A 27,985-nucleotide genomic window follows, 5' to 3' on the forward strand; every position below is an offset into this window, starting at 1 on the left:
CATGGACCAGAGCACGCCAGGCACTCCTGTCTTCCACTGCCTCCCACAATTTGGTCAGACTCATGTTTGTAGCTTCGAGAACACTGTCCAACCATCTCGTCCTCTGTCGTCCCCTTCTTCTTGTGCCCTCCATCTTCCCCAACATCAGGGTCTTTTCCAGGGAGTCTTCTCTTCTCATGAGGCGGCCAAAGTATTGGAGCCTCAGCTTCAGGATCTGTCCTTCCAGTGAGCACTCAGGGCTGATTTCCTTAAGAATGGAGAGGTTTGATCTTCTTGCAGTCCATGGGACCAGTGGCGTAGCGTGGGGGGTGCAGGGGGGGCCGGCCGCACCGGGCGCAACATCTGGGGTTAGGGCAAATCCACAGGTTAGGGGGTGCAAATCCATGGGTTAGGGGGCGCCTTGCCCCGGGTGCTGACAACCCACGCTACGCCACTGCATGGGACTCTCAAGAGTCTCCTCCAGCCCCATAATTCAAAAGCATCAATTCTTCGGCGATCAGCCTTCTTTATGGTCCAGCTCTCACTTCCATACATCACTACTGGGAAAACCATAGCTTTAACTATACGGATAACTATAGATAACATGAGACCCTCCCCCCAATGCTCTCTGCCACCCCTAGAGCCTGGTCGGAGGGGGTGAGTCTAGATTAGCAGGCTTCCCAGCGACAAGCGCGGGTTGAAGGGCCCTTCTGCCTCCCGCGGCCTCCTCTCCCTCAGCGCTCGGCTGGGCGGTCCGAGGGGAAGCTCTCCTCTCTGTCGGCGAGGGCGGGGGGAAGAAGCCAGCAGCCAGGCGCGGGAGCGGCGGCTCTAGGACCCAGGGGGATGCGGCGCGGCCGGGTTCTCCGAGCCAGATTGCCAATTCTCCTCCGTGACTCAGTCGGCTCTGCGCAGCGCACAGTAGGCGGCGGCAGCGGCGGCCGGGGCTGAGCGCAAGCGAGCAGCAGGTCCGTGGGGCTCGGGGGGAGGCGGCCGTGTGAGGGGGGGGAGGGAACTAGGCCGGGCCCAGCCGCTCGGAGCGCCGCTACCGCCGCTTCCTCCGCCGCGCTGCCCTCCCCGCTCGGGCCTAGCGTCGCCTCCTCCTGCTCCGCCGCTAACGGCGGCCGCCGCCTGTTGTCTTTGCAGAGCGCCAAGATGGAGTACGAGTGGAAACCCGACGAGCAGGGGCTCCAGCAGATCCTGCAGCTGCTCAAGGAGTCGCAGTCCCCGGACACCACCACGCAGAGAGCCGTGCAACAAGTATCCTCCTCCCGAAGGGGTGGCGGCGCCGGGAGGGAAGGAGGGAGCGCCAGGCCGGGCACCAGCGGCGGGAGCCCGGCCGGGCCCAGCGCCTGGGCCCCCCGCCGCCGGAAGGGCAGAGGAGCCGCGCAGGAGGGAGAGATTCCGCCGGGCGGAGGAGGAGGCCGCTTCCCTTCGGGGTCGCCGGCTGGCGGAGGCCGGGGGCGTTGTAGGCCCGGCCGTGGCGCGGGCTTTGAACCGCCAGGAACGGAGGCGGCGACCCTGCTCTGGCCCCGCGAGGCTTCGCGGCCTCGCACCTGTTGCCAGCCTGGCGCCGAGCCCCGTTTGGCTTTTTAAAGGCTTGGCAGCTCCGGTGTCGGGATCTCCCCTCCCCTCATCTCCGGGCCTGGGCAGGAGGACCTTTTCTTCCCCCAGCTCAAGCCCTCCGCCGGTGGTTCCTCTGGATAACCTGGCCGGCTTTGGACGAGACACGTGTGGAAGCGGTCCTTTGTACCCCCGGGGCACGGAGTCGTGTCGGGCCACCCCGGCGCACGTGTGAATGATAGCGCCCGGCGAGGCAGCTGGCTTTATTGGCATTTCGCTTAACAGGTAGAAAGAACAGCAGGTCGCTATTGCAGACGGAGAGGGTAAGGGTCACCTTCAGAAGTGGGGAAATAGGCTGCAAACCGTTAGTTCCCCGTTTTCCTTTTGTTGCATTGTGAAGACCCATTGTCTGTTGTGGACTCGGTAGAGAGCTGATGGATGGGCTTGCTGTTGAATGTCGGTGTATAAGAGACACTCATACTTCGGCTAAAGGCTGGATGAAATCAAAGCTTTCTGGGTTGGTTCTCTCCCCCTCCTAAAGCATGTAGTTCTTACATGTGCATTGGTATGGTTAAGACAAAGCTTGCAGATGTATGTTTATAGCATTAGGGTCCAAAGTTACTGTGTTTGTTTTCCCTTGGACTAGAGATCTGGGTATGATTTAGAAGGCTGAATCTAAGTAAAAAGCATGCAGCTAATCAAACATAAAATGTACGACAAGGCACAGTGCTACTAAAATGAAATGATTGAATAACTGGTGGTTGATAGGTATGGTTTGTTCAGATTTTCAGTTTACAAATGTGTGATTTATCCCCATTAAATTCAGATTTCCAGAGTACTTTACAATGAAATACTACTGAGCATGGTGTAGCAAATGGATGGGAGAAATGTAAAAAAAAATATCTCATTTTTTACAAAAAGTGGTCATGATGGGTGACTTTCGCCCACAACTCTACAATTTTATGAGCCTATGCTGGGTCACACTAAATTGCCTTATTTCGTTTTCCCATCTGCACTCCCTCGGGGTAGGCTATTGTCAGGGACAACGAACTATTTTGGAACCTAATTGCAGAAAAGTGTCACAACAATCCATGGGCACAGCAAAGGTGGTAGATTTCCCTATGAGTAGAAAATCATAGAATTGTAGAGCAGGAAGGGACTTGAGGATTATCTAGTCCACCCCTTGCAATGTAGGAATCCTGTCCACAATCATCCCTGGGTGGGCTCGAACCACCAGCTTTCTGGTTAACCGCCAGACGCACTGACCCATTGTGCCACTGACCTGCTTTTTGGCTGACCAAATGGGACGAAATTACTACTTTTCTGACATGAATGTCACGACCTGCATCTTGCAAAAGGATCAGTGAGAAACTTGATCCTTACTTGACAACTGTCTAGGCTTCTCTGCTGAAGTTCTTACACTTTGAGAACCATTGACAAAGCAGTGGGAACATAAGGAATTTTCTACTTTAGTGGAGTCCTTGTAGCACCTTAACCATTATTTGTAAGGAACCTTAATTACAAATTCCAAAAATAATATGCTTTTATATAGATAGCAGGAAGATACAAGCAGATGTTATTTTCAAAGCATTGCTCAATGGCTGGAATATTTGATATGTCCCTCCTACCTCTTTGAGTGTAGGAAGGGCTTAGCTAACAGCCCATATTCAGAAGTAATGTACACTCTTACTATTATTATTCATTAAATTTGCATATTGCCCTATACCCACAGGTCTCAGGGCAGTTCACAGTCTTTCTCCTACTGTTTTGTGCCCACTCTGATTGCTGGGTTGGTTCGTTTGTGGTTAGAAGTATTATATCACAGCTGCTGATAGATGGTGAAGCTGCACCTTTTTAAAACATACGTTCTTGAAATAGGTATGTGTTTGACCACTTTCTCCCATCTTGATTTTGATACATCAACATGCAGTATGCTCAGTTGATGTTTTATAATAAGGAAGAGTAATTGGGTACATTGCATTGCCTAGAATGCCAGACTAATTTTGCTAAAATAGATTCATTGGCTTTCTTCAACATCTCTGAAAGTGACAAGAACACTGGAAAATAACTTGGGAGCAATCAAACTCAATAGAAGAGAACAGAAAACACTCCTGTAGCGACACCACACTGCTTTCTATGGCTTGCACATATTTCTGACATTGTTAGTAAGATGAACTATAACAACCATATGTCTACATGTGTACATACGAATATTTATTTAAAATACTTAGAATGCTATTGTATACATGCCTTCAAAGGAGTTAAATTTAATTCAATGGGGTCTGCTCCCATGGATGGGCTTACAAGATTGTATCTTTACTGTCTGCAACAGCATTTTACTAGAATACTTTATCAAAGTTTTATTTATTTTTAAAATGTCTGAATTCTTCACATTGTTTCAGATTTAGATTACAATCCTAGACATGGGTACAAATCTTTCAAAGCTAGCGTGACTCTGAGAGTGTGAGTAGCTTTCATTGCAGCCTAAGGCTGCAATCCTATCACTCTCAAGAAGCAGATAGGTAGCCGTGTTGGTCTGCCATAGTCAAAACAAAAAAATTCCTTCCAGTAGCACCTTAAAGACCAACTAAGTTAGTTCTTGGTATGAGCTTTCGTGTGCATGCACACTTCTTCAGAAGTATCTGAAGAAGTGTGCATGCACACGAAAGCTCATACCAAGAACTAACTTAGTTGGTCTTTAAGGTGCTACTGGAAGGAATTTTTTTGTTTTGACTCTCAAGAAGGTTCCCTTGGACCCAGTGGGACTTGTTTTTGAATAGGTGTGCATGGGATTAACCTATAGGATGTATAAGCATGCATAGTGTAAACAGGTATGCTCAGTTAATCTTGAAATAAGTCCCTTTGCATCAGTTGATTCTCGCAGTAGGCAGTCTGCGAGTAACTTTAAATGACAGCAAAAATCTAGGTGAGTTGTGAAAGTTAGCACTGGGTTTCTGCCAATGTGGTACTCACCAGATGTTACGGACTATAATTCACATCACCCCTGACCATTGCCGTGGCTTGGGGCTGATGGCAGTTGTGTTTCATTGCTTGAGTCTCATGGGTTGAGCCCAGCAGAGACACTAATTTGCATCCATTTGCTTTGGATTTGACAAGGCCTAAGGCAAGTGATGGGGAGGAATGGTTTCTGTATATGCTAACCCCTACTAAGCAGGGAAGAGGAATGATCTGCATTGCATTTGCATCCAACAGAGAGCTAGGAAACTGTGTTGTATGGGAGGCTCTTAACAGCAGAAGGGAGACATGGCTATGCATGCCTTCCACATGGTACTGCGTTAAATTTCTAGTGTTTTCTATTGTGGTTGTTGGTGGCAAATGTTCCTTGTTATTGACAGCCAGTTAAATGGCAAATAACAAGACCTCCAGATTTGTACTGAAGTACCTTGCTGTGTTTGCGGTCCTGATTATACTTTGTCAGTAGTTAGAAACTTTATACTTCCAGTTTTGATCTTTTAAAAAACAAACAAAAAACAAAACAGTTTCAGCTGCGTGTTTAATTGTATTGAGAACTTGCAAACAATGCACAAGAAATGGTCTTTAACAGAATGCTCTACTGTAGAAACTGGAACAGCTCAATCAGTATCCAGACTTCAACAACTACCTGATATTTGTTCTTACGAAGCTAAAATCTGAAGGTGAGTCACTAGCTCTATACCATTTTTAATAAGCACTCACAAAACTAGAAAAAATACCCAGGCACTTTTCATGTTTGGGGGCTTTTGACTTGCAATTTTGTAGATTACAATCATCCTGTGTTTGCTGTGTGTGATGAAAGGCACCGTAGGAATTCAGTGCATACATAAATACAGTCTGTAGACTTGATTATAATCAAATGTTCCTTACGCTGTGGTCCGAAGATCAGTTGTTTTGAAATAAATGGAATTTGCTTTCAAGCACATCTGTTTAAGTTAGGGTTGTGAGTAACAGGTATTGGTGGAGCTTCCAAGATTCTTACTAAAAAAACCCAGATGTGTTCATGTCAATGAAACTAGTAATAGTGTTACATGGCTACAATATCTTACAGAAAAGCAAAAGTTGTTCTAGGGCAAGGGTCGTCCCCCCACAACATTTATAAAATGATGGTGATGTTAAATAGTACAGATATTTTAACTGGGGGGGGGGGAGAAGCAGAGAACCTCTGCTTAAGGGAGTGCACAAAATTATGCACTTTTGCTAGTCTTCATTTATTTTGAGCTACTGTTGTTCCTGTGTGCAAGTCAATTCTGCCAATTGTTTAGATATTTTATGCCCCCTTTAGTAATCTAGCTCCCTATACATTAGCAGTGGCTCTGTAACAATGCATCCATCTTTAAAAAATAAAACATTCTTTTCTAATCCTGCTTTTGATGCAAGGCTCCCTGCTAAGGTCTTCTAAAGGCCAGTGTTTGGATCCATAACCATGTATTTCCTGCTAAATTATTCAAGCCCCAGATTCTTACTAAATTTGGCATTTGGATAATAAAAAAAGCACTGGTTTGTGTGACGGTAGGATTTGGTCTTTATGCAGGGAATGTACCTCTGGTTTGGGTTTTGTGCTTGGCTATTTTATTTCCTGTAACAGTGGAATCCTACTCATGGCCTGCTTAGAACTAAAGACACTTTAAGTTCTATTAAATTTATTCTCAGGTAAGTGTATGCAGGACTGCAGCCTTAGTCTGGGTGTTCAAATCATGGAATGTTTTCCAACAGAAGTCTATATTTTTAATATATTTTTAACACACTTGAAATTCTGTTTAACTAAATAAGCAACAGGGTTCATTCTTAGAATGTCAGTATCTAGCCTGGCTCACCAAATCATCCAGGAGGGGACAAAGAAGCAATTAAGACACCCTATGTCAAAACTTTCTAAAATGTGGTTAAGACAGATTCTTCTTTGGCATTTGTTTGAGTATTTGACCAAAAGATAAAAATGAAAGCTTTTTAGTAAAAATATACTAATAGGGTCTAAATTGTATTATACTTTCTATTCCTTGATTGTACTTTCATGTGAAACTATTTTTAAGCAAATATTTTCTTTTCAGATGGTGTATTAAAAACCCTCATCTGCCTTGTACTTTTTTTTATTTATTGGAGGTGAAAATATGGCATTACCATACAATAGTTAAGAAAGAGACTTATTCACATGACAAGACTTTTTAGGATTTCTTTTTCCTTAAATTTTGATGCAGGCCATGGGAAGGTCCTCATGTACAGTATTCTGGGCAGATGGCTTCCCACAACAAATCACAGGAAAAATAAACTCTGGACAAAGTGAGGTGTTGTTCTCAAGATATTACTCTAGTACCATAGGCCTTATTCCTTAGTGACAGCCATGCAGTATAAAACAATTTAAATTTTATACTTGATATTGTGAGCCCTGCTACAAGATGGCTGGTGTGTCCTGTTTCTAGGTAAAGGAGTGCTTCACTCATATTGTACAATCAAGTTCTTGGGGTTTTTTAACAGCTAAGTTTAATGTGTTCCTGATAATTTTTTGCCATATGAAATATTAGCAGTGTTTAAAGCTTCCGTAGAGTATGTATTATTTGACTAAAATATTTAAATTCCTCTTTAAAACTCTTCATTTTAGATGAACCTACACGGTCGTTGAGTGGTCTCATCTTGAAGAATAATGTGAAAGCTCACTTTCACAATTTTCCTAATGGAGTAACTGATTTCATTAAAAGCGAGTGCTTAAACAATATTGGAGACTCCTCCCCGTTAATCAGAGCCACTGTAGGTGAGTTGCAGGTATTTAAAAGTATTTGTAGGCCAGTTCTTGGTGGCAACTGTTTGCATGCTATGCTAAATGACCTGAAAGCTTCTGGGAGAGCTGTTTTAGGGCGTTTCTTAAAATGTGTTTGTTTGTTTAATAATTGTGAGGTCCAAATATGCTAGTGTACCAATCCAATCTGATTGGATAGGATAGTGTACTGTACTTCAATATTTTAATTAATATTGGAATATTGTGGTCTATATTACCCGTAGTGAGACATTTTGACATAAATCAGTTTAATATATCATTGGTTTCCAAGTCCTTTGTTCTTATCTTCACAGAAAATGACATTTTTTTCCTTTAGATGTTTTTGTTTTGAGCATTTACTATGCTTCTGGTCAAGATGTGTGTTACAGTAATGTTTCATCTTTGTGACTAAAAATTGAAATGGGTTTTAAACTTCAGCTGACTCTGAACTGCCCTGAGATCTTCGGATGAAGAGCAGTATACAAGTTAAATAAATAAGACTTTAATATATATACATTTTGGTTGTGGTGACAATCAGCAGTGTGTTATATGTTAGTGCAGGGAAGAAGAAAGTAGTTGCTGTCTACAAGTCTTTACAATGAAAAGCCACACACAAAGTAAAGGTAGCTGTGTTGGCTCATAAAAAAATATTAGGACAATACCTTCTCTTGGGCTAACCAAAATAATCACAAAATGGTTGGCAAGGTTCTGAAGAACTCCTCATCAGATTAGCAGGTGGAAGGGGTCCACATCTGGTAAGACTCTTCAGACAGAATGTGGGAGGAGGTAGCAGAGATCCAAATGAAACTCTTAGGTGCTGTGGAGTTATCAGGTTGCACAAAGGCCTACTGGGAAGAGGAGAAACAGTGACTGATTCCCCATTTCTGGAAACACACAAACTCACTGCTACCCAGAAGATAGTCATTGGAGTGTGGAGTATGGTGACATTGTTTTGACATGTGGAAAGGAGGATGGATTAAAGCTTTCTCCTTGCACTTCAAGGAAGCAATTACTTTAAAATCGATTACATTCTGTGAATATATGGTTGGCTAACTTCTGAAACATTTAAATGGCTTTTTGCTGAACGCAGCTGAATTCTCCACAGTTCAGTCTCCTCCACACCTCCAATCCGTGTTGATAAATAACAATTTCCTTGCTTTTGAAATGTAACATTTTAAGGAAAATGTGTAGAGTATGATTATCAAGGTGGGATTTTTACTTACAGAATGCAAATACAGGTCATATTTTCTTCTGTGAAGTAGGAGAGGAGCACGTTTCCTTTGGCACAACCACATTTTGCAAGTGGAAGTGTTTTCTTAGCTGATTCTATAAACTACAATATTTAAAGAAGGATTATATGAATCGGTGTTCCGCAAATGGTTTAAGAGAAGCTATTTATATTAGTAGGTCTATCCTCTTGACCACTACTTGTGATGTAGCCATTCAGTACATTGAATATCTTGAAATATCTTTCAACATTAGGTTTGAGCCACAACATTGGAAGTTGTTGTTTTGAAGTCTTTACCGCTAGAAAAGTTTAGTGTAATCTGTTTTGCTTGTACTGGTTATTTACTGACAGTTCTCTTATTTCCCTCTGCCACTCATTAGAATGTGAATATTTTTATAGCTCTATGGTGTAGCTAAATGTCTTCAGTCTGAAATGATTGGCTTGTTTCTGTGCTTTGAAGGTATTTTGGAGATCTTTCAGAGCTGACTGGTAATTGTTCCAAAGAGGAATGACTTAGCAACTCTGCCTAAGGGGGATAGTAGTTCCATAATCTGAACCTAATAAATGGTTTGTTATAAGGCAAATCCAGCGATCAGTTTGAGTGTGGTCAGTGTTAAGATTGGTGTTAATTTTGTAGAGCAAAATTATTGATCTTTCTGCACTAGTATAACTTGGTACTCACATGCTTACTTTAGGTGAACAAGTGTGGTCCCCAAGTGTTCCCAATGCTGCCATAAATGGCTGCCTGCAGCTAGAGTTGTAGAAGCATTACTGCCCTGTAAATACGCAATTGAAAAGCTGCATATGTAGCTATACCACTGCCTTTCTAGATTCCCTCAACCCCTGTAGTAATGGCCAGCAATCTATCTGCCTTGTGTTAAACAGTGTTGCTTGGAATGTTGATTTCATCACTTAATATTTCTGTAGCTTTAGAAAAACGATAGATTTGAGAGCAAAGGAATTTCTTTACTTATCAGATTAATTCTGTTCACAGACCGAAAGATCGAGCCATCTTTCTGTTTAATATTCTAAAGAGGAAGACTGCTCCTGTTTCTGATATAATTTATTTGCTAACACTTGTATGCTTACATCAGAATACTAAATGGGTTGGTTAACTTTATTCTTTTTCCAACAAATCCAAGGTATCCTGATTACAACCATTGCCTCAAAAGGAGAATTGCAGAATTGGCCTGACCTCTTACCAAAGCTTTGTAGCCTACTGGATTCTGAAGACTACAATACCTGTGAGGTATGACTTATTTTCCATCTAGTACTACATTTGCATTTGGTAGAAGATAACCAAATTTTAAATTGCATTTAAACGGCATTGTAATCTAACCATAATTACTACTGAATAGTGTAGGAATCTATTTTTACCCTTAATCTTCCAAAAAGCGATTTAAATGATCCTCACCCAAGCACATTAGTGTTGATCTGTTACCCGTAAGAAAATAGCATAATTCTCAGTGAAAGTTGATTTAAATATTGGGGTAATTGTTGTATAACAGACACTCAATAAGGTCCAGTTTTTTTTAATGCCTGATACTCAAGTGTGCAAATGTACTTTCGCATGTCAATGTAATCCTACAAAAAAAGAATTCCTGTTTAGTATTGGAGACATCCAAGAGAACATGCTAAGCAAGACTTGTTCATGCGGATTTTTGCATTTATTCAATCTTGCTTATTAACCTATGTTGTTCTAGGTCAGGGGTCTGCAACCTTTAAGACAAAAAGAGCCACTTGGACCCATTTCCGAAGAAAAAAAACCTGGGAGCCGCAAAACCATTGCGACATTTAAAACAAATATATCTCCGGAGCCGCGATCTGACAGCGGGCGGGAAGGTGACGTCGGGACGGTGCGTGACTAACACACGCACAGCCCCCAAGCGACATCACAGCCAGTACAGTCCCCTCGCTAGTATCCGCCCCGGAGCCACGGCAAAGGTGTAAAAGAGCCACATGCGGCTCCGGAGCCGCGGGTTGCAGACCCCTGTTCTAGGTCTAGGAGATCTGGGAAGACTTTAGGCAGGATGCTTGGGTGCCAAAACATCTCTGCTTTTTGATGCCCAGGTGCTGGATGCTTTCCACTCCATCCACTTCGAAGGCTAATGTGGGGAAACCTTCCCACTTCATCCCTGGAGTCAATCTATCTTTTGCTTCCACAGCAAATGGTTACAGGATCACAGCCAGGTCTAACTGATTGGTTCCAGCAGGATTTTCTTTTGCTTGCATTTTTAATCTAGAAATTGCTACCACGTGTTATTTTTTTAAATAGGAGTGTACTGAGATAAGGGAGTAAGGATTTCTAAAATAATAAGGTGTCCATATAGAATTTTCAAACAATCACCAAAACGTGTGCTTATTTGGCAGGGTGCATTTGGAGCTCTTCAGAAGATTTGTGAAGATTCTGCTGAAATCTTAGATAGCGATGCATTAGATCGCCCTCTCAATATCATGATCCCTAAGTTTTTACAGTTCTTCAAGCATAGCAGTCCAAAGATAAGGTAAGAGATAACCTTGCATGTTTGTATACACACACACATTTTTCAAATACTTCAGTTAGCAAGATTTTATGGGGAGGTATTTTAAACATGGCTAACTTAAATGCCATTTCAGGCCAAAAATAAATTGTTTATCTAGTCTGACTGATACTCTTCCAGTTTCTGAGACCTCGAACAAATGCTTTGCATTTGCTGAAGTCCCTCAGCATCGTTTCATGAAAGCATGGTTCACTTCACTGGAGCTTAGCACCATTGTAAACAGCTATTTACCTGGCCTCTAGGAAGGGAAACTATTGTAAACCAGAAGCATCAGTTCTTTCTGCCCAAGGCAGTTGCTGTGACGCAAGTGATTACCAAGTACAAGTGGGAAGCCAGTCAATAAACTTTTGTCATTAAGGCAGCGTAGGTGTATTTTTACTGGATACTAACAGAAACACTTCCAGTTGTCTCCTGGATGTAAACTCTTTCTCGCCCCACATCTTAGCGTTCCCAAACTACTCAATTAACCACACTTGAATATTAATGTGTGTATGACATTTGGAAAGAGCCTTGACTTTGGAGCGGCAGTCCAAAAATAAATGTCTTGACTTGCATGCAGACCTCTTTGGATCCCAGCTGCAGTGTTCATGTTTTGTAACTTGTAAACCCTTGGGCTCACTTAAAATCTGGGCATGCTTTGGAGATTACACTTGGTTAGAACTGGTGTAGAATGTTTTTACTGTTCCTGAGCCTTTTCTGGTTGCTAATAGTTGCTATACACACATGCTATAGCCATTGTCCTATTTTTAAAAAAGCTGGTTGTTTCAAATCTGTTTTGAGTCTTAGAAGTGGTGAATGTACTTTTTTATTTGATTTTTAAAAGAAAAATATTACATTTTGTAGGTCCCATGCAGTTGCATGTGTCAATCAGTTTATCATCAGTAGGACTCAGGCCCTTATGTTGCACATTGATGGATTTATTGAGGTAGGTGACACAAAGTTTCTTATCTTTTCTGAGTTTGACCTTTTAAAATTGTTGATAAAAAGTTTAATTAAACTATGGAAATTAAACACAAACATGCAGGTCTCCCACACCATGAAAGCAGGGTAAGAATGAAATGTGTGAAGTCGTAAAGTTTATTAGTGTGTGAAACCATTGCAGAGCCTAGAACTTTGAACAATAACTGCTTTCAAGTTCTGTATTATATATACAGCAGGGGTAGAGGACCATTTTGGCCTGGCAGACCACATTGTCGGGTAGCTGGGTGCAACCTGGTATGCTTCCCACATTCCCTTCCCTTGGGAAAGGCCAGTGGGCTTACCTGGTGAGGAGGTGGCTACAATTTTGGGGTAGCCACGAACTGTAGATCCTTCCTTGTGAAGAGCTACAGTAGTAATTAAATGGAAACTTAAAAATGGTCCCTGCAGATATCAAAGCTGGTAGAATTCCCACTATAACAATTGTTTCATAAGTGTTTTCCCCCCGCCCAGCCAAAAGACTTTTGGAAGCAGAAATTTCATGGCTATGCAATGGATGCAATTCATGGGTGTCTGTGCATAAGTGGAATTGACTTCTGTCTGCACAACAGAACTTTCCTTCTGTCTCCTCTCCCTGCTTGCCCCCTCCCCTAAATCAGTGCTGGAGGGTTGAGGGAGCCACGGGAGGTGTTATGCAAGCAGAAGTGTGTTTTTGCAACATTGGATTTCACCCAATAGCTTTTGGCTTGAGAAAACACAACAGACCCCCAGTCCCCAATATGAGCTAATCCAGTAAAAATGTCTATTTCAGTTGACAGATGCTTTTTCCCAATAAAGTTAATCTTTTTATCTTTATAACACAGTAAAATAACTGCTGGAGCTCTGAAGTAAATCTGATAGTAAGGCAAAATAATAATTCTAAAAAATTAATATTTAGGTCCACTTCTTTACTTCCAAATACGGGGATTACTAAAAATGAATCAACATATTTTAAACCTCATAGGTGCTGTAAACCATTTAGTTTGCTCCTATTCACAATACCTTTCCCCCTTCAACAGAATCTGTTTGCGTTGGCGGGCGATGAGGAGCCTGAAGTACGTAAAAATGTGTGTCGGGCTCTAGTGATGCTACTGGAAGTTCGAATGGACCGCTTACTTCCTCACATGATTAGTATTGTTGAGGTAACTTTTTTGAATTTTGATTAAACACAAATGAATACACGATAGAAGTTTTTTGTGTGTAGGAGGAGAGGGAGAAGTAAATGGGTAAGATTCACATATGTTCAGACATACATGTGTGTGTCAAATGTAAAAGGAAAGCCATACTACTTATGTGATTGATTTTTCTGCATATGTGGGGTCATTTTTTTATTTAATTTGTATACCACCCTACACTTAGAGGTCTCAGGGCAGTTCACAGAAAAAAAATCAAAATATAAAACCACAAAATATATAAAATAAAAGCAACCCAATAACCCCCCCCCCAAAAAAAAACCCCACATTTTAAAAGGGCATAGGGTGTCAATCAAATCAACCAAAGGCCTTGTTAAAAAGGAATGTTTTTGCCTGGTGCCTAAAGGTGTATAATGAAGGCGCCAGGCGAACCTCCCTGCGGAGAGCATTCCACAGACAGGGAGCCACTACAGAAAAGGCCCGTTCTCGTGTTGCCACCCTCCGGGCCTCTTGAGGAGGCACACAAAGGAGGGGCTCAGAAGATGATCTCAGGGTCTGGGTAGGTTCATATGGAAAGAAGCAGTCCTTGATGTATTGCAGTCCTGAGCCATTTAAGGCTTTATAGGTCAAAACCAGCACTTTGAATTGGGCCTGGAAACTAATTGGTAGCAGTGCAGTCGGACCAGGATCGATGTAATATGCTCAAACCGTCTTGCTCTGGTAAGCAACCTGGCCGCTGAATTCTGCACTAGCTGACATTTCTGAACTGTCTTCAGAGGCAGCCCTATGTATAGCGCATTGCAGTAATCTAGCCTTGAGGGTTTTTGCACTAGATTAAATATGTATTGGCTGCCCATTGCAAATCAAATACACTGTTAAGGATTGTTCTAAATGTTCTGTTTTATATTTGTGAGCTGTTTCTCCATTTGCCATATTCTGTGTGAAGTGTGGATACCTAAACACATTTTGTGAATTTCCTGATTCAGAAAGGCTCAACTGTGATCTGCAAGGTTTTACAAAACTCCCTTGCCTGCCCCAGCATCATCTCTGACTGTTGGACATTGGACATCAGCTGGAGTTGATGAAAGCTGGAATCTAGCAACATCTAGAGGGCCATGAGTTAGCCACCCTTAATCTTCCATCCATATCCTTAGCAGGGCATTAGAGCAAGTGCTGGTTCTCACATGCAAATGTCTGCATATTTTTTCAGTGTGATCTTTGCAGTGTATGGGACATAGCTGTCAACTTTTCCCTTTTCTTGCGAGGAATCCTATTCAGAATAAGGGAATTTCCCTTAAAAAGGGGGAAAGTTGGCAGCTATGGTATAGGATCACATGGAGAAATCTCATTATGAACTGCTCTGTATATTGATACAGTTTGCAGTGATTAGCAAACATTCCTACAATCATGGGAATACCTTTTTTGGACACTGGGAGTGGCATGGAGAAAATTATTTAGTTATTCATAAGATTTTAATGCCCCTTAAGGGTTTCCTTATGTCTTTCTCATACATGTGACCAGTCCTAAGTAAAGAATGCACTTTCTCAGACTTGGAAATGTCAACACTAGGTAGCTGCCAAGCAAATCAGTTTGTAAAACAATCCTGTGGTACTACATATTTTCAAATTAACACTAATCTACATCTACAGTGTTTACTGGTTTAAATGATCATGCAGGAAACATGCAAATCTAGGGGAAGCGGAATAATCTAGGAACACACACACTACCAACATGGTTAGCTGTTTGTGAAATCTGAGCTTGAGCACAAAAATATTATCATAAAGGGTCAGTCAGTGCAATGGGAAAGAATGAATTAACTGTGGTGTTCATGCTTATCTGGTACTTTCAGTTAAAAAAAAACACTTTTGTAAGCAACCCCATTGGTGGTGGATTGCTACTTTAAACTATTTTTAATTAGATCATATTTACAAAGAAACTGACACCTGTGCCATTTTATTCCCTTGTCATTGTGTGTAGTATATGCTACAAAGGACTCAGGACCATGATGAAAATGTGGCTTTGGAGGCTTGTGAGTTTTGGCTGACTTTGGCTGAACAGCCAATTTGTAAAGATGTTCTGTGTCGGCATCTTACCAAGTAAGTTGATCCTACGCCCACCCTCCATATTTTTATGGATTCAGAATTTATTTGCATCATGCTTTCAATGTCTTTTTAAAAAAATAGATTTTGGGAACAGAGGCAAGAATCCACGTATAAAACATATACATTCTTTTGCATTGATGGCAGCATAGTTGAGAGTGATCATTGGTATACCTTGGTGGTGTTTCAGTGTGTGCAAGGAAGATAACTGGCACACCGTATTAATACTGGGGATGTATGCAAGGCTGCTGAAATCTTATGCTTTCAAGTGGGGTTGAAGGGGGGTGTCCCTGTAAGTGCTAGAGGCTCAGAAGCCACAGATGCCTCAATGAATGCTTCCTGGATACCTCCATATTTTATTGGAGGCAATTGAAAATGTATAGCTGCAAACCAGCTGATACTCAAGAAATGTCCTTTCTCTTTAGGTTGATACCTGTGTTAGTAAATGGCATGAAATACTCAGAGATAGATATAATTCTCTTGAAGGTAAGCATGATTTCCCCCCTCATTTGTTGAAGATATGCTACTGTCCCTTATATTAGATACTCTTACAATGTTTGCCTTTAACATGCGCAATATACGCTGCAACATTGCTGGTTTTTGTAGCCTTCCCACTTGTTGGTTCACGGGCTATGAAGGGAAGACTCAGTGCACTGAGTTAAACAATGGGATTGGGTGCAGGGTGGCTATGAAGCTAAAATTTAAGGCAAGCTGTATTTTCCAGAGTAAGATCAGTTTTTGGAAATACGCCAGTTTGCGCTTATATGTTGTAAACTCAGAAGTCCACCTTCATCTTGCGAATAGATTTAAATCACACTTTTACTTTACCCCAGTGCCCAGAGGTTTAGGGCATGTAACATAATGTTGAAGTCTCAGCTCTGCACTGATAGTACAAAAACGAATACACTGACATTACTTCAGCATGTATAGGCTCTTTGCCACTTTGGTTTCTGATTACAGGGAGATGTTGAAGAAGATGAAGCTATCCCAGATAGTGAGCAAGATATAAGGCCCCGCTTTCACCGTTCACGGACGGTAGCACAGCAGCATGAGGAAGATGGCATTGAAGAGGAGGAAGAGGAAGAGGATGAGCTGGATGACGATGATACTATTTCTGACTGGAATTTAAGTAAGGCCATGTAAAATACTGTGCAGTCAAAATATTTATGTGGTGAATTCATAGAATTGTAGATTTGAAATGGACTCTGCAAGTCATTGAGTTCAACTCCCTGCAGTGCAGGAGTCTTTTGCCCAATGTGGCTTAATAATAATTTAATAATAATTTGGGACTCAAACCCACAACCCTGTGATTAAGAGTCTACCAACTGTCCTTATTTTATTGTTCAGCAATTGTTCACCTATTCAGCAATTGTTCTGAAGTTATAATGCCAACTTTGTAAAAATCCCCTTAACTTGCTTTTTAAAAAGTCCTCTGGATTTTGTTCTGTACTTGTAATTTATCAGTCACTGAGCACAAGTAGAATATTTCTTCTGGATTTTTGCAGCTGTTGCAGCTTTTCAGTAAAAGGGGTGAAAAACATGAAGTACAAACCCTATTGAAATTAATGGGGGTTTGAAGTCCTTTTTAGGAAATCATGCTCACAGTTGAGCAAATAAAACTTTTCAAGCTTTTCAAAAAGTCCTGTTACCTAAGACATGTCTTGAGTGTTACTCAGATGTGATTCAATAAAAGCATTCAAAACATGTTGCACATCTTGTGAATTGCCTTCATGAATGCTGTAATGAAAACTAATTGAGCAGTTAAACCTCCTGATAATATGCATGGAATGATTTTGTTTTGATTATTCTATAAAGCTTTCGTGGCCTACAATTAATACGAACGTAGCATTGAGTTGAAATTTCATGACTAAAATGTGTCTCAGGTGTATTAAATGTGTGTTTGTGTATCTATTTTAGGGAAGTGTTCAGCTGCTGCCCTTGATGTCCTTGCCAATGTATTCCGCGATGAATTGCTGCCACACATTTTGCCCCTTCTAAAAGAACTGCTTTTTCATCCAGAGTGGGTTGTGAAAGAATCAGGCATCCTAGTTCTAGGAGCAATTGCTGAAGGTTAGTCAGTACTTTCAAGGACAGGCTTAGCATCCTGTATTCCGTGCCAGCCCCTAGCTATGCTTTTTCTCCTCCTCCTCCTCTCCCCCCTCAAGCAGGCTGTCTGCTTGTTGTGATCTCTGTCTCTTCCTGCCCCAAACGCCACCTGTTCTTAGGTGCCTCTGCCCTGTTGTTGTTTTCTTTCCTTGTTGTTCTCTCCACCATCCCTGGTGGGCAACAGCCACCACTTGTGTTTGCTAAAATATGTTGCCTCCTGGAAGTTTGTTAATATTATGGATTGTTTTTTCATGCTGGCTTCACTCCTTTGTGTGTGTAAGGAGGGCAGATTCTGCTAGGCATATCTAATTTGTAACCTATTTTTACAGGTTGTATGCAGGGTATGATTCCATATCTTCCCGAGCTAATCCCTCACCTTATTCAGTGCCTCTCTGATAAAAAGGCTCTTGTGCGCTCCATTACTTGCTGGACTCTTAGCCGCTATGCACACTGGGTAGTCAGTCAACCCCCAGACACGTACTTGAAGCCATTAATGACTGAGTTGCTAAAGCGCATCCTGGATAGCAACAAGAGAGTACAAGAAGCTGCCTGCAGGTAGGTCAGAGTCATAAAAGTATTGCCGGTGGTCCTCAAAGAACAGGGTGAAGATGTGAAACCCTTTTTCATTGTGCTGCAATATTCTGTTTGATCTTGAACAGCTTTTCATTAGTCTAGACAAACATCTTATTTTTGAAGTTGTCCCCCCAGAACGAGGAAGTTGTCTCTTCTGTTCTAAATGCCCTTGTTCGTTGTAGCTGCTTTTATTTCATTTTTTTGTGGGAATGATAACATTTGTCACTGATTCTCACTTTGCACAGAACATGAATGCTGTGTATTGTCAAGTCAGCAAGTTCTGTTCTAGGTATTATTTTAAGAATTTAATCCAGATGCACATTCAAGTAACCCATCACACCCACTAGCACTTTTGCATTTCCGTACCTTTGGAGCCTAGCTTTTACTTGGAAACTTGGGGACTTTTGAAAACCCTTCAGGTTTATGGCTTTCTTTTATTTATTAAAATAATTTACTACCCTCTCTTCATTGTTCACACAATCCCAAAGCAAGAAAGGATTTTGAAATACAATAGAACAGTATTTCACTGAAATACAATTTAATGTGAAACCAGACAAAATATGACTACCTTGGCCAGGTACTTTAATCAGATACTTGGGTGATGAGCAAAATATTTACTTCTGTTTAAAGTAGGGTTTCTCCATCTTCAGAGGTGTTATGACCTGTGAAAATAAATGCAAAGCCAACTTCCAGTTCATCTTACCAGAATGGTTATCTTCCCCCTCCCCCGTGTGACCTTTTTAAAAAAGCTGTGAAAGTTTGTCTCAAAGAGAGGAGTGCATTCTCTAATTCTGCATACTAAATTTTTGTTTTGCTTCTTAGTGCCTTTGCTACTCTAGAAGAGGAGGCTTGTACAGAACTTGTTCCTTATCTCGCTTATATACTTGATACTCTGGTCTTCGCATTTAGTAAATACCAGCATAAGAATCTGCTCATTCTTTACGATGCCATAGGAACTTTAGCAGATTCTGTAGGCCATCATCTAAACAAACCAGTAAGTATTGTTATCCTTTAATTCAGATTAAACTGATAATTTTGTTCACCTCTTAATTAGTCCTACATTCTAGAGGCTTATTTCCTTACTTTGGTGTGTTGCAAGCGGGAATATTTCAACACACTCCATTGTCTTAAGTACCAAGCAATTTGCCCCATCATCCTTTAACAAAATTTCAACATATCTTTCACTGGCCTGAATATTGCTTCCTTTCTGTTTGTTATGAAATGTTATGAAATCTGTGGTGCTATCTTCATCAAATTGGAGAACTGTGCTAAAACTAACAAAATGAATTTCTGTAGGAACAAATGTAAGGTTCTACACTCTGGTGGGAAGAACCAGCTTCACTAATATAAGATGGGGGACACCTGGATTGCCAGGTGAAAGGGATCTGGGGGTCGTAGTAGACCACAAGCTAACATGAGTCAACAGTGTAATGCAGCAACGCAGCAAAAAAGGCTAATTCTATTATAGTCTGCACCAAGTTTAGTGTCCAGAACAAGGGAAGCAATAGTACCATTCTATTTTGCCTTGCTCAGACAACACCTGGAGTACTGTGTCCAGGTCTGGGCACAACAAATTATGGAAGATATTTACAAGCTGGAACTTGTGCACTTTCTCCTTGCAACATTTCTGTCATGTAGGTTAGACTGAGAGCTAGTGATTACCCAGTGATCTTTCTTATGGAGTGAGATTTGAATCTGGGAGTCTCCAGACCAAGTATGACACTCCTTTTTGGGAGTTTGTGGTTGTCAGTTGGTAAGGTAAACTTTTGGAGATTATTCCTCCATAATTTTGATAATACTGGGTTTTTTGAAAAACGGTGTCACATGTTTGAAGTATAAACAATGTTGGATTTAATGGAATTTACAATGGTTTACTTAAATGTGTCATTTTATTTCATTGTCTTTAGGAATATATTCAGATGCTTATGCCTCCATTAATCCAGAAATGGAACATGCTGAAGGATGAAGATAAAGATCTTTTCCCTTTATTAGAGGTAATTGATTGATTATTTAATTTCTTTAACACTTAATATATTAAAAATATCTCTAAGTGGTGTACAAAAAAGAAGCAACAACAGACAACTTAAACGAAATATTACAAAAATACACAGTTACATATAAAAATGTTTCACACACACACACACACACACACACACACACACTCATTTTCCTTCTAACGCTCTCAGCCTCTGGGTTCCTGCCGAGGGTCCAAGCAAACATTCAGCCCACCCACAAAAGTCTCACAATGGGAAGAGTTCCTGGAAACAGCAGACATCACTCTAGTCTCTCACTCTAGACTTGTTTTTTAGGGGCAGGCCCAAGGTGGGTGCTACTCCCTCAAGCTCCCCCACAGCTGTGTTCTATTCAGCTGCACTCTCCACACCCAGTTCCGGATAAAGCAGGTTTGTTGAGTTTTGCAGGGAGTCCAGAAGAGGGGGAAAGGGCCCCCCTCCACTCACAGCTCTTTCTTCACCCTCTGTCCTCTCCTCCTCCAGCTGCTCACTAATAGTTTTGCAGTTTTCCTTGATATACACACACAAGGGAAGCTTCTCCTGGGAGATTAATTCTATGTCCATTTACAATTCTACACCCCCTTACTTAGGAATAAACCCCATTCCGACTTGGTGGGATTATTGACTATATGTGTATCAGAATGCATTGAGCTCATTAGGATATATTTTGAGGGAAGGACACATAGGGTTGAGCTGTAGGAATTAATGATGTTGGTAATTGCATGGGTCTTGGCATGGCCAAAGCTAGAACCCTGGCCACACTGTTATGAAGTTCCTTAATTCTGCAGTTCATGTACTTCAAAAAGTTGGCCTTTCTAAAAGAAATTGTTTGTAGCAAACATGCATGCCTGCAGTTGAAAGCTCATATCAGTTGAATATCCTTGATACTCACTACTTTTTCTTCCGTATTTCAGTGCCTATCTTCGGTTGCCACTGCCTTGCAATCTGGCTTCCTTCCATACTGTGAACCTGTGTACCAGCGCTGTGTAAATCTGGTACAGAAGACTCTTGCACAAGCCATGGTATTTTTCTCTGTTGTTGGCCTTTAGATGATGGGGGAAATTATCTTCAGTTGCATTTTAAGTGAAGCTTGTTTTCTGGAGAGATTTGTAATAATATTTCACCAACTTAAAATAATGTTAATAGCAAAAGTGGTTCATTGTATGTCGCGTAATTAAGCCTTTTAAGCAGTGCCAACTGTGTGTTTTTATTATAGTTGCACAATGCTCAGCCAGACCAGTACGAAGCTCCAGATAAAGACTTCATGATTGTGGCTCTTGATTTACTTAGTGGTTTAGCTGAAGGTCTCGGTGGCAACATTGAACAGCTAGTGGCTCGGAGCAATATCCTGACACTCATGTACCAGTGCATGCAGGTGAGGCAAATAATCCCCTTCTTCTGCCTCGCTTTTGAAATAGAATGCTTAAAAACACAAACTTACTTCTGTTTCTCTCTTTTAGGATAAAATGCCCGAGGTACGACAGAGTTCTTTTGCCTTGCTGGGCGATCTGACAAAGGCATGTTTTCAACATGTGAAGCCATGCATTGGTATGTGACTTAGCAAGGCAAATTCTTCAAATTTGGAATCTTGTCCATGCATGGCATCATTGTAACTAGAAATGCTCCTTCTATGTGTAAAGGGAAATTTTGAAAGTTTTGGTTTTTCCCCTAACAGGTTTATGGTACAAAAGAGAATATATTATTGCCATCTAAGTTTGATGTAGAACTTTTCCTCCAGGACCTTGTTTCTGGCTAGGCAGTGCCTAGTAAACACATGCTTACTTTATAGCAGAAGATCCTGTTCAAAATGTTGGGAATGTCTAAAGCTGCTTTTTTTTGTTTCATCGAACACTTGTAGTTATATCTGCATCCCACGCAAATTGGTAGCTGAAGTCCCTTGCTTGCAGTGGAATTGAATTTAACCTTATTGGGCTGTACCAGGAGTTTCTTATGCCTAGGAAGAGTTTCTGGCTAAGAAAAAGTGATTGTCCTTCACATGGGTTTTCTGCTGAAGTTACATGAAACTGAACATTTGTGTGGGAGAGTTTTAACAGTGTGGCTTGTGTTCTTTTCAGCTGACTTCATGCCAATTTTAGGAACCAACCTTAACCCAGAGTTCATTTCTGTCTGTAACAATGCCACGTGGGCAATTGGAGAAATTTCTATTCAGATGGGTAAGGTTTGCTTCTTTAAAGTTATAGTTTGGATTTTGCATGGTATAGATTAAATTTTTTACCAGTTGTAAATTCTGGTGTTCAATTGCACTTATGTACCTGTTATGAAAGCATATGTTCAGGTTTTTAATGAACTGTTTTATGTGTTTTTTCTTTCTTTCTAGGTATAGAGATGCAGCCTTATATTCCTATGGTCTTGCACCAGCTTGTAGAAATCATTAACAGACCCAACACACCAAAGACTTTGTTAGAAAACACAGGTACCCTACACTGAACTCTTTGCAGTGAATGAAGTTGTGCAGATGTCTGTTTGTAAACCAGACTATTCAGAGAGTTGTAGGTAAACTGCATCAGTTTTAAAGCAAAAGCAACTCTGTTTGGATGGTGTTGCAAACCTCAGCCTTGCAATTAAGTGTCAAATTAAACAGATTTAATTTTCAATTAGCAGATGCTATTGATTAAGGACTTAAACGTAGCATAGAATTTGACATCCTTTTTTGTACAAATTGTATGTGTGTTCTGTGCACATAGCTAATTTACAGAAGCCTTCTAACTATAGCTGGCAAGAGGATGCAAGCAAACTGCTATTAAAAAAGAGAGTAGCTGACTATCATATATTATATATATCTTGCTAACTTGTTACATAGTTTATTAAATATAGCATGCTCTTAAATGGAGACCTTAGAAATTGCAGATTGGTTGAAGTTTAAAAGACCCTTTAAAATTGAGTTTGAGGCTTGTTCTGTGCTAGTAGAAAGCATGTTCTGTGTGTGTTTCTTTTTTTCTTTTTTAAAAGAGCTTTTCATTTTCTGAAAAATGCTAATTGTCATCTCTGACTATCTCTGTCTGCACTGTAATCTGATACCAGTGATACTAAGCCTATGAATGCAGATTTACAGTTACAGTCTGAAGTGAAAATGAATGGTTACCAGAATTTCAGTCTAGACATTGATAACTTGGCCATTGCCTTCACGGCGGTGGGTGGGAGTCAGGTATTCTGTGCATGTTTGTTAAATATCTAGCAATGAGTGCAAAGACCGTAACTGTATATTTTATGTTAAACTGGAAGATAAGCTACATGGTAATTTGGCACATTATGTATTGCACTATTCACAGTACGTTTGCAAACACATGATGTGTGTTGTGGAACAACTCAAAGAAGGCTCCTGGCAATAACTGGGAGTGACACCTATATCTTTTCTTTATGGTCATTGGTACATTACCTGTAGTGCTTGCTTTTTACACAGTGCAGAAGTTAAGAGACATTTGATCCCTCACCATAACTTCTAAATATTAGTTGTAAATACCCAAAAGGCTGATACTACAGATAAATGTTGAATGTGTTGTACTTTAGGTTTGTTGTGGGATATTCTGGTCTATACTGTAGGATGTTGTCATACTTGAAATCTCAATGCAGATCTACCATCGATCTACCAAAACTAGCACCTTTTAACATTATAGTGCTTTTCCTAATTGACTTCTTATCTTGAATGGCTGCTTAAGAAATGAACTCTGTAAGAGTACTTGCCCAAAATAACAGGCTTTGTGGTCTAAATTCCACTCTGTATTCTCAACCAGTACATCATTTCCATTATTCTCTAAATAATGGGAATATAATTCTAATGGGAATTGAATGAGTGTTGCGGCAAAATCATACAGAAAACCTTGTAGCCCATAGCATTGGAAGTGATCTCAAAGGTCATGTAGGTCAGTCCCTTGCTGACACAGGAAATCCACTACTATAACATCCCTAGTTAATGGTAGGATAGGAATTGTTAATATTAGAGGCTGATTCATGTATAGCACAATAAATAATTGGAAAACAAAGCCAAATATTTTCTTTTAGCCGTATTAATTCCATTTTATAGTGTTGGTATATCCTACACCAAATCTCATAGTGAAAAGAGCATCATCTGCTTTATTGCATGTGTTCATGAGATTGTTCACAAATGCCTGTTCTGGAGTGTTGCACAATGTCTTTTAAGCATAGGCTTCTCTGCTTCATATGAATCTGCTGGATTTTAGTATTCATGTAGTTTGCTTCAAATAATCCTTAAACATACCCACACTCTCCCTTTTCTGAAGAATTACTCTGCGAGTTGAGAGAACACCATTAAAGCCACACAGGGTCACCGTCGAAGCAGCCTCTTCACATGAACGGCCAGGGGCCTGACAGATCAGTTCACACTCAACAGATCCCTTCATACTTATGCAGGATCTTTGACGTCAGAGATTAATTCTGGCAATTGTTGAATCATTAGATAATAAAATTAAAAGCTGCCTTATCTTGTAATGAAAAGCTAATACAACCCCTGATTCCTGCTGAATTTAGCTTTTATCTTTAAAAGAATTCTTTGAATGTTATGAATAGAATTCCATTTTCCCCCTGGAAAATCGTAAATGTTAAGAGTTTATGTTACTTTGATTTTAAAATTAAGATCTGCCGTTTAAAATGCAATTACAAATAGTATTCTTTCAAGGAAGCTAAGTAGCTGTGGGTTTTTAACCCTGAGAAATGGGCTAGCAACTCAGTGTAATAAATAGCAGTCACTTGTTACTAAAGGTGACTCAAAATACCTTTTGATTAAATAGCGTTGTCACAGTTTGAAGCATATTATTTAAACTGAGCATTTGGGTTTTAATTTGTGCTTTTGGTGTTCTCTCATTCGCTTAATTCCTTTCCCCCTCCTCCAAATAGTATGCCACATTTGCTACCCCTTATTTTTAGGGGTGGTAATGAACAGCACTGGTGAAATCTTATGTTATTATCATACACAGGTTCTGTTGGTTTCTGTTTCTGAGTTATTTGTTGTTTTTTCTTTATTTTTCTCCTTCCCCCCTCATTTGCTCATGTCTTGGTTGGCGTTTGGTGGTGTATAACCGTGATTGCGTTACCTTAGCAATAACAATTGGTCGTCTTGGTTACGTTTGTCCTCAAGAGGTGGCCCCCATGCTACAGCAGTTTATAAGACCCTGGTGTGTATTATTCAATCTTTTTTTTATTCATTTTTTCTTCACTTTCTTCTTTCTTTCTTTCTTCCTTTCCTCTCTCTATCTCACTTCTAGATATACTTTTCAGTTGGTTACAAAAATCACTATTCTTAATCATTGCCAACCATGTGACTAATCTTGTCCTATCAGGTTTGTGAGTTTTTTTAGCAGTACCGTCATGTATATATTTCATGTTGTGGCTAACAACTAATTAATGCATGGGATAAGATTGTCACATGCTTGATGTGTTAAAGCTTGATTATTAAAAGCATTTTTAAAAATCCACCAGTATGATTATGTGCATGCAAATAGCATAAAACGTTAAAACATCGCATTACATTACTTCAAACTCATTTGCGATTTGACTTGCTGTCTGAAATATATGTTTATAAACTTGTACCAAAATAGCTTGCTTGCTGCTGTAAACAAGTGAGAGATGTTCTGTTCCTGGTATTTGATAGACTTCATACTGTGGCAGTATATGCTGCTTTTAGCGAGGAAAGCTAATAATGATACAATGCAGAAAATAGATAGAGGTATTTAATGGAATATAGGTCACTTGTGCACTACAAGAAAGAATTTGAAATTGGCTGATCTGGCATCTATAAAATTCTATGGGTTTCAAATCAGGTTGAAAGTGTACAAAGTAGGGGTACAAAGTAAAAAAACCTGACATCATGTGCTGTATGGTCCTTAAGCTTCATTGGGACACTTATTCCATCAAATACAATACCAGCTAAAGTTGGACGCAGAGATTAATCTAATCCTTTGTTCTTTGCTTTAATAGGTGCACCTCTCTCAGAAACATAAGGGATAATGAAGAAAAAGATTCAGCATTCCGTGGAATTTGTACCATGATCACTGTCAATCCAAGTGGAGTAGTCCAAGTAAGTCTTGTGTTGGTCTTGATTGGCTTAGATGAACACATCGCCCCATTGGCTGCAGATAATAATTGAGGCGGTGGTGTGTTTTTTAAGGAAAAAATCAAGACACATACTGCCCAAAGTACTGTAGCAACAATGCTGGGAGACATTAAAAAGTGAGGATCAGAGATTGGTAGGACCCTTTAAGCCAGACGTGTGGTCTAAAATTTGATCCTCTGCCCCATGTCACATCATCATATTTAGATATCAGATTTAAACTGTGCATATGGGATGAAACCAATGGTGTTCACACACAAGCAGAAGGGGCTTCTCCTTGCGCAGTGGGACTTCACCTTCCTTCCCTCCCCACTGCAGTAACTTGCACACACCCAAAATCTGTTTCAAGGACTGGGAGACTATCCAGAACAAATTTTGAAGGAGGCAAAGTGGTGGTCCTATCACATGAGCAGAACTGCACTCACACAGTGTTGGATCAAACCAATAATGAGTCTCCAAAATGCCTCAGGAAGCTACCCCCTCTTAATTCTGTTACTCATGGTAGCCACTTTTGAGATTGCTGTATTTTGGAAAAATAAGAAACTGCCCAAAGTACATTCATAGAGTGGATAAGATCTCCACTCAGTTGAAGATTATGTCATATCCTAGATAAGCAGATAGTTTTCTTGTGGGGAAAATGGTACTCTATTCTTGGCTCTGCATAAATGTTTTGCAAAAATTAAATGCTGGAATTCTGCTCTGTCTTTATTTTACTGAGGTATTGTTTGGCCGACATATATTCAAATCCCTTTTTGAATAACAGTTCTTAGATTGTTGCCAGACTAGAATACCTGTAAGCAAGAACTAGATAGTGAGTCTGTCAGCACCTTTATTTCTATCACTTTGTTGCCACATACGTACGTACATGTTTGTCCCAGTTGGCTTCAAATAACCTCAAGTGTTGGTCTGTTTCACTGTGGATTGGTCACTGCAAAATACATTGTTAATGGCTTGGTCTGAGTATATACTATTTCAAATACCAGAATTGAAAATGGACACTTCAAACTGTTAGTGTGATTTAGTGATATGATGATGTGTTGTTTTCTCTTTAGAATGATGAGTAAAACTCAAGAAAGCTGGAGTTGTAGTATTTAAAATCTTACATTTTGCATTCTTCAGACCAGCTTCTAATAGGAATAAATTCGATGCAGAAGGTAGAACTTGAGGAAACCTTTTTTTGGGGAGTCAAAATATCCCCCCACCCCCATGACAGCTGCTTTTTAAGAAGTGGTGGAAACAGTGGAAGTTCAAATTGTGAAACTCCTGCTTCCTCCTCCAGTGGGGTCAAACTAGATGCTAAGTTCAGTTCTAAAACCATTTTTTGCTTAGCTATTCTTTTACCATCAATGGGACTTGCTTCCAAGTCAAGTGCTACAAAGAGGAACCCTGCACATTTCTCACAATTGATCATTTTAACCTTCTTAACTAACTCCATTCTCCTGACCCAAGCCCCTGCGTGTGTTTCACAATTAACATGAAGTTCTTGGAGTTCCTGTCTGGAGCCCAGCCACCCATTTGAATGCTTTTACAGATCACAGATTTGTTATTGAAATCACTGCTACTGTTCCCTATAAAAAGGATACAGGAGAAGGAATTTGACATAGGTGCCAAAGGCTTCAGAATTTTTATTGTATATAATAAAATGTTTGATGGAGAAACTAAAAAATGTAGATCTAGGCCTCATCTGCACTATACTTTTAAAGCAGTATCATACCACTTTAAAGTCATGACGTCCCCCAAATAATCATCAGAACTGTAGTTTGTTATGGGTGCTGAAAGTTGTAAGGAGGCTCCTCGCCCCTCACAGAGTTAAAATTCTCTGGGAATTGTAGCTCTCAGCACTCTTCACAAACTGCAGTTCCCAGGATTCTCTGGGAGGGAAGCCATGGCGATTTAAATGGTATAATAGCACTTTAAATGTATGGTGCCGATAGGCCCCAAGAATTTGATTACATTGATATTTCTGTGCA

The 27,985-nt window shown here is 40.5% G+C and overlaps 1 protein-coding gene across 3 annotated transcripts in view; it reads left to right on the forward strand.

Moving 5' to 3' along the window:
- The first annotated feature begins 801 nt into the window (after positions 1–801).
- TNPO1 (transportin 1) overlaps positions 802–27,985 on the forward strand; it is a 36,405-nt gene continuing 9,221 nt past the window's right edge. The window contains exons 1-22 of one of the 3 annotated variants that reach the window (XM_028747975.2): positions 802–944; positions 1,123–1,236; positions 5,120–5,195; positions 7,130–7,279; positions 9,653–9,759; positions 10,881–11,014; positions 11,894–11,975; positions 13,027–13,149; positions 15,118–15,236; positions 15,665–15,725; positions 16,200–16,368; positions 17,157–17,309; positions 17,675–17,900; positions 18,741–18,912; positions 19,826–19,912; positions 20,845–20,952; positions 21,147–21,305; positions 21,391–21,478; positions 22,006–22,104; positions 22,269–22,364; positions 25,005–25,080; positions 25,883–25,982. In XM_028747975.2, coding sequence (XP_028603808.2) covers positions 1,132–1,236; positions 5,120–5,195; positions 7,130–7,279; positions 9,653–9,759; positions 10,881–11,014; positions 11,894–11,975; positions 13,027–13,149; positions 15,118–15,236; positions 15,665–15,725; positions 16,200–16,368; positions 17,157–17,309; positions 17,675–17,900; positions 18,741–18,912; positions 19,826–19,912; positions 20,845–20,952; positions 21,147–21,305; positions 21,391–21,478; positions 22,006–22,104; positions 22,269–22,364; positions 25,005–25,080; positions 25,883–25,982 — 2,490 coding nt within the window. In that variant the 5' untranslated portion in view covers positions 802–944; positions 1,123–1,131. Of the gene's footprint in view, positions 945–981; positions 1,237–5,119; positions 5,196–7,129; positions 7,280–9,652; positions 9,760–10,880; positions 11,015–11,893; positions 11,976–13,026; positions 13,150–15,117; positions 15,237–15,664; positions 15,726–16,199; positions 16,369–17,156; positions 17,310–17,674; positions 17,901–18,740; positions 18,913–19,825; positions 19,913–20,844; positions 20,953–21,146; positions 21,306–21,390; positions 21,479–22,005; positions 22,105–22,268; positions 22,365–25,004; positions 25,081–25,882; positions 25,983–27,985 lie in introns of those variants that run through there. The other 2 variants (XR_013394677.1, XM_028747976.2) reach the window with 2 other exon arrangements.

This window comes from Podarcis muralis, chromosome 11 (assembly GCF_964188315.1).
Source record: "Podarcis muralis chromosome 11, rPodMur119.hap1.1, whole genome shotgun sequence".
NCBI lineage: Eukaryota > Metazoa > Chordata > Lepidosauria > Squamata > Lacertidae > Podarcis > Podarcis muralis.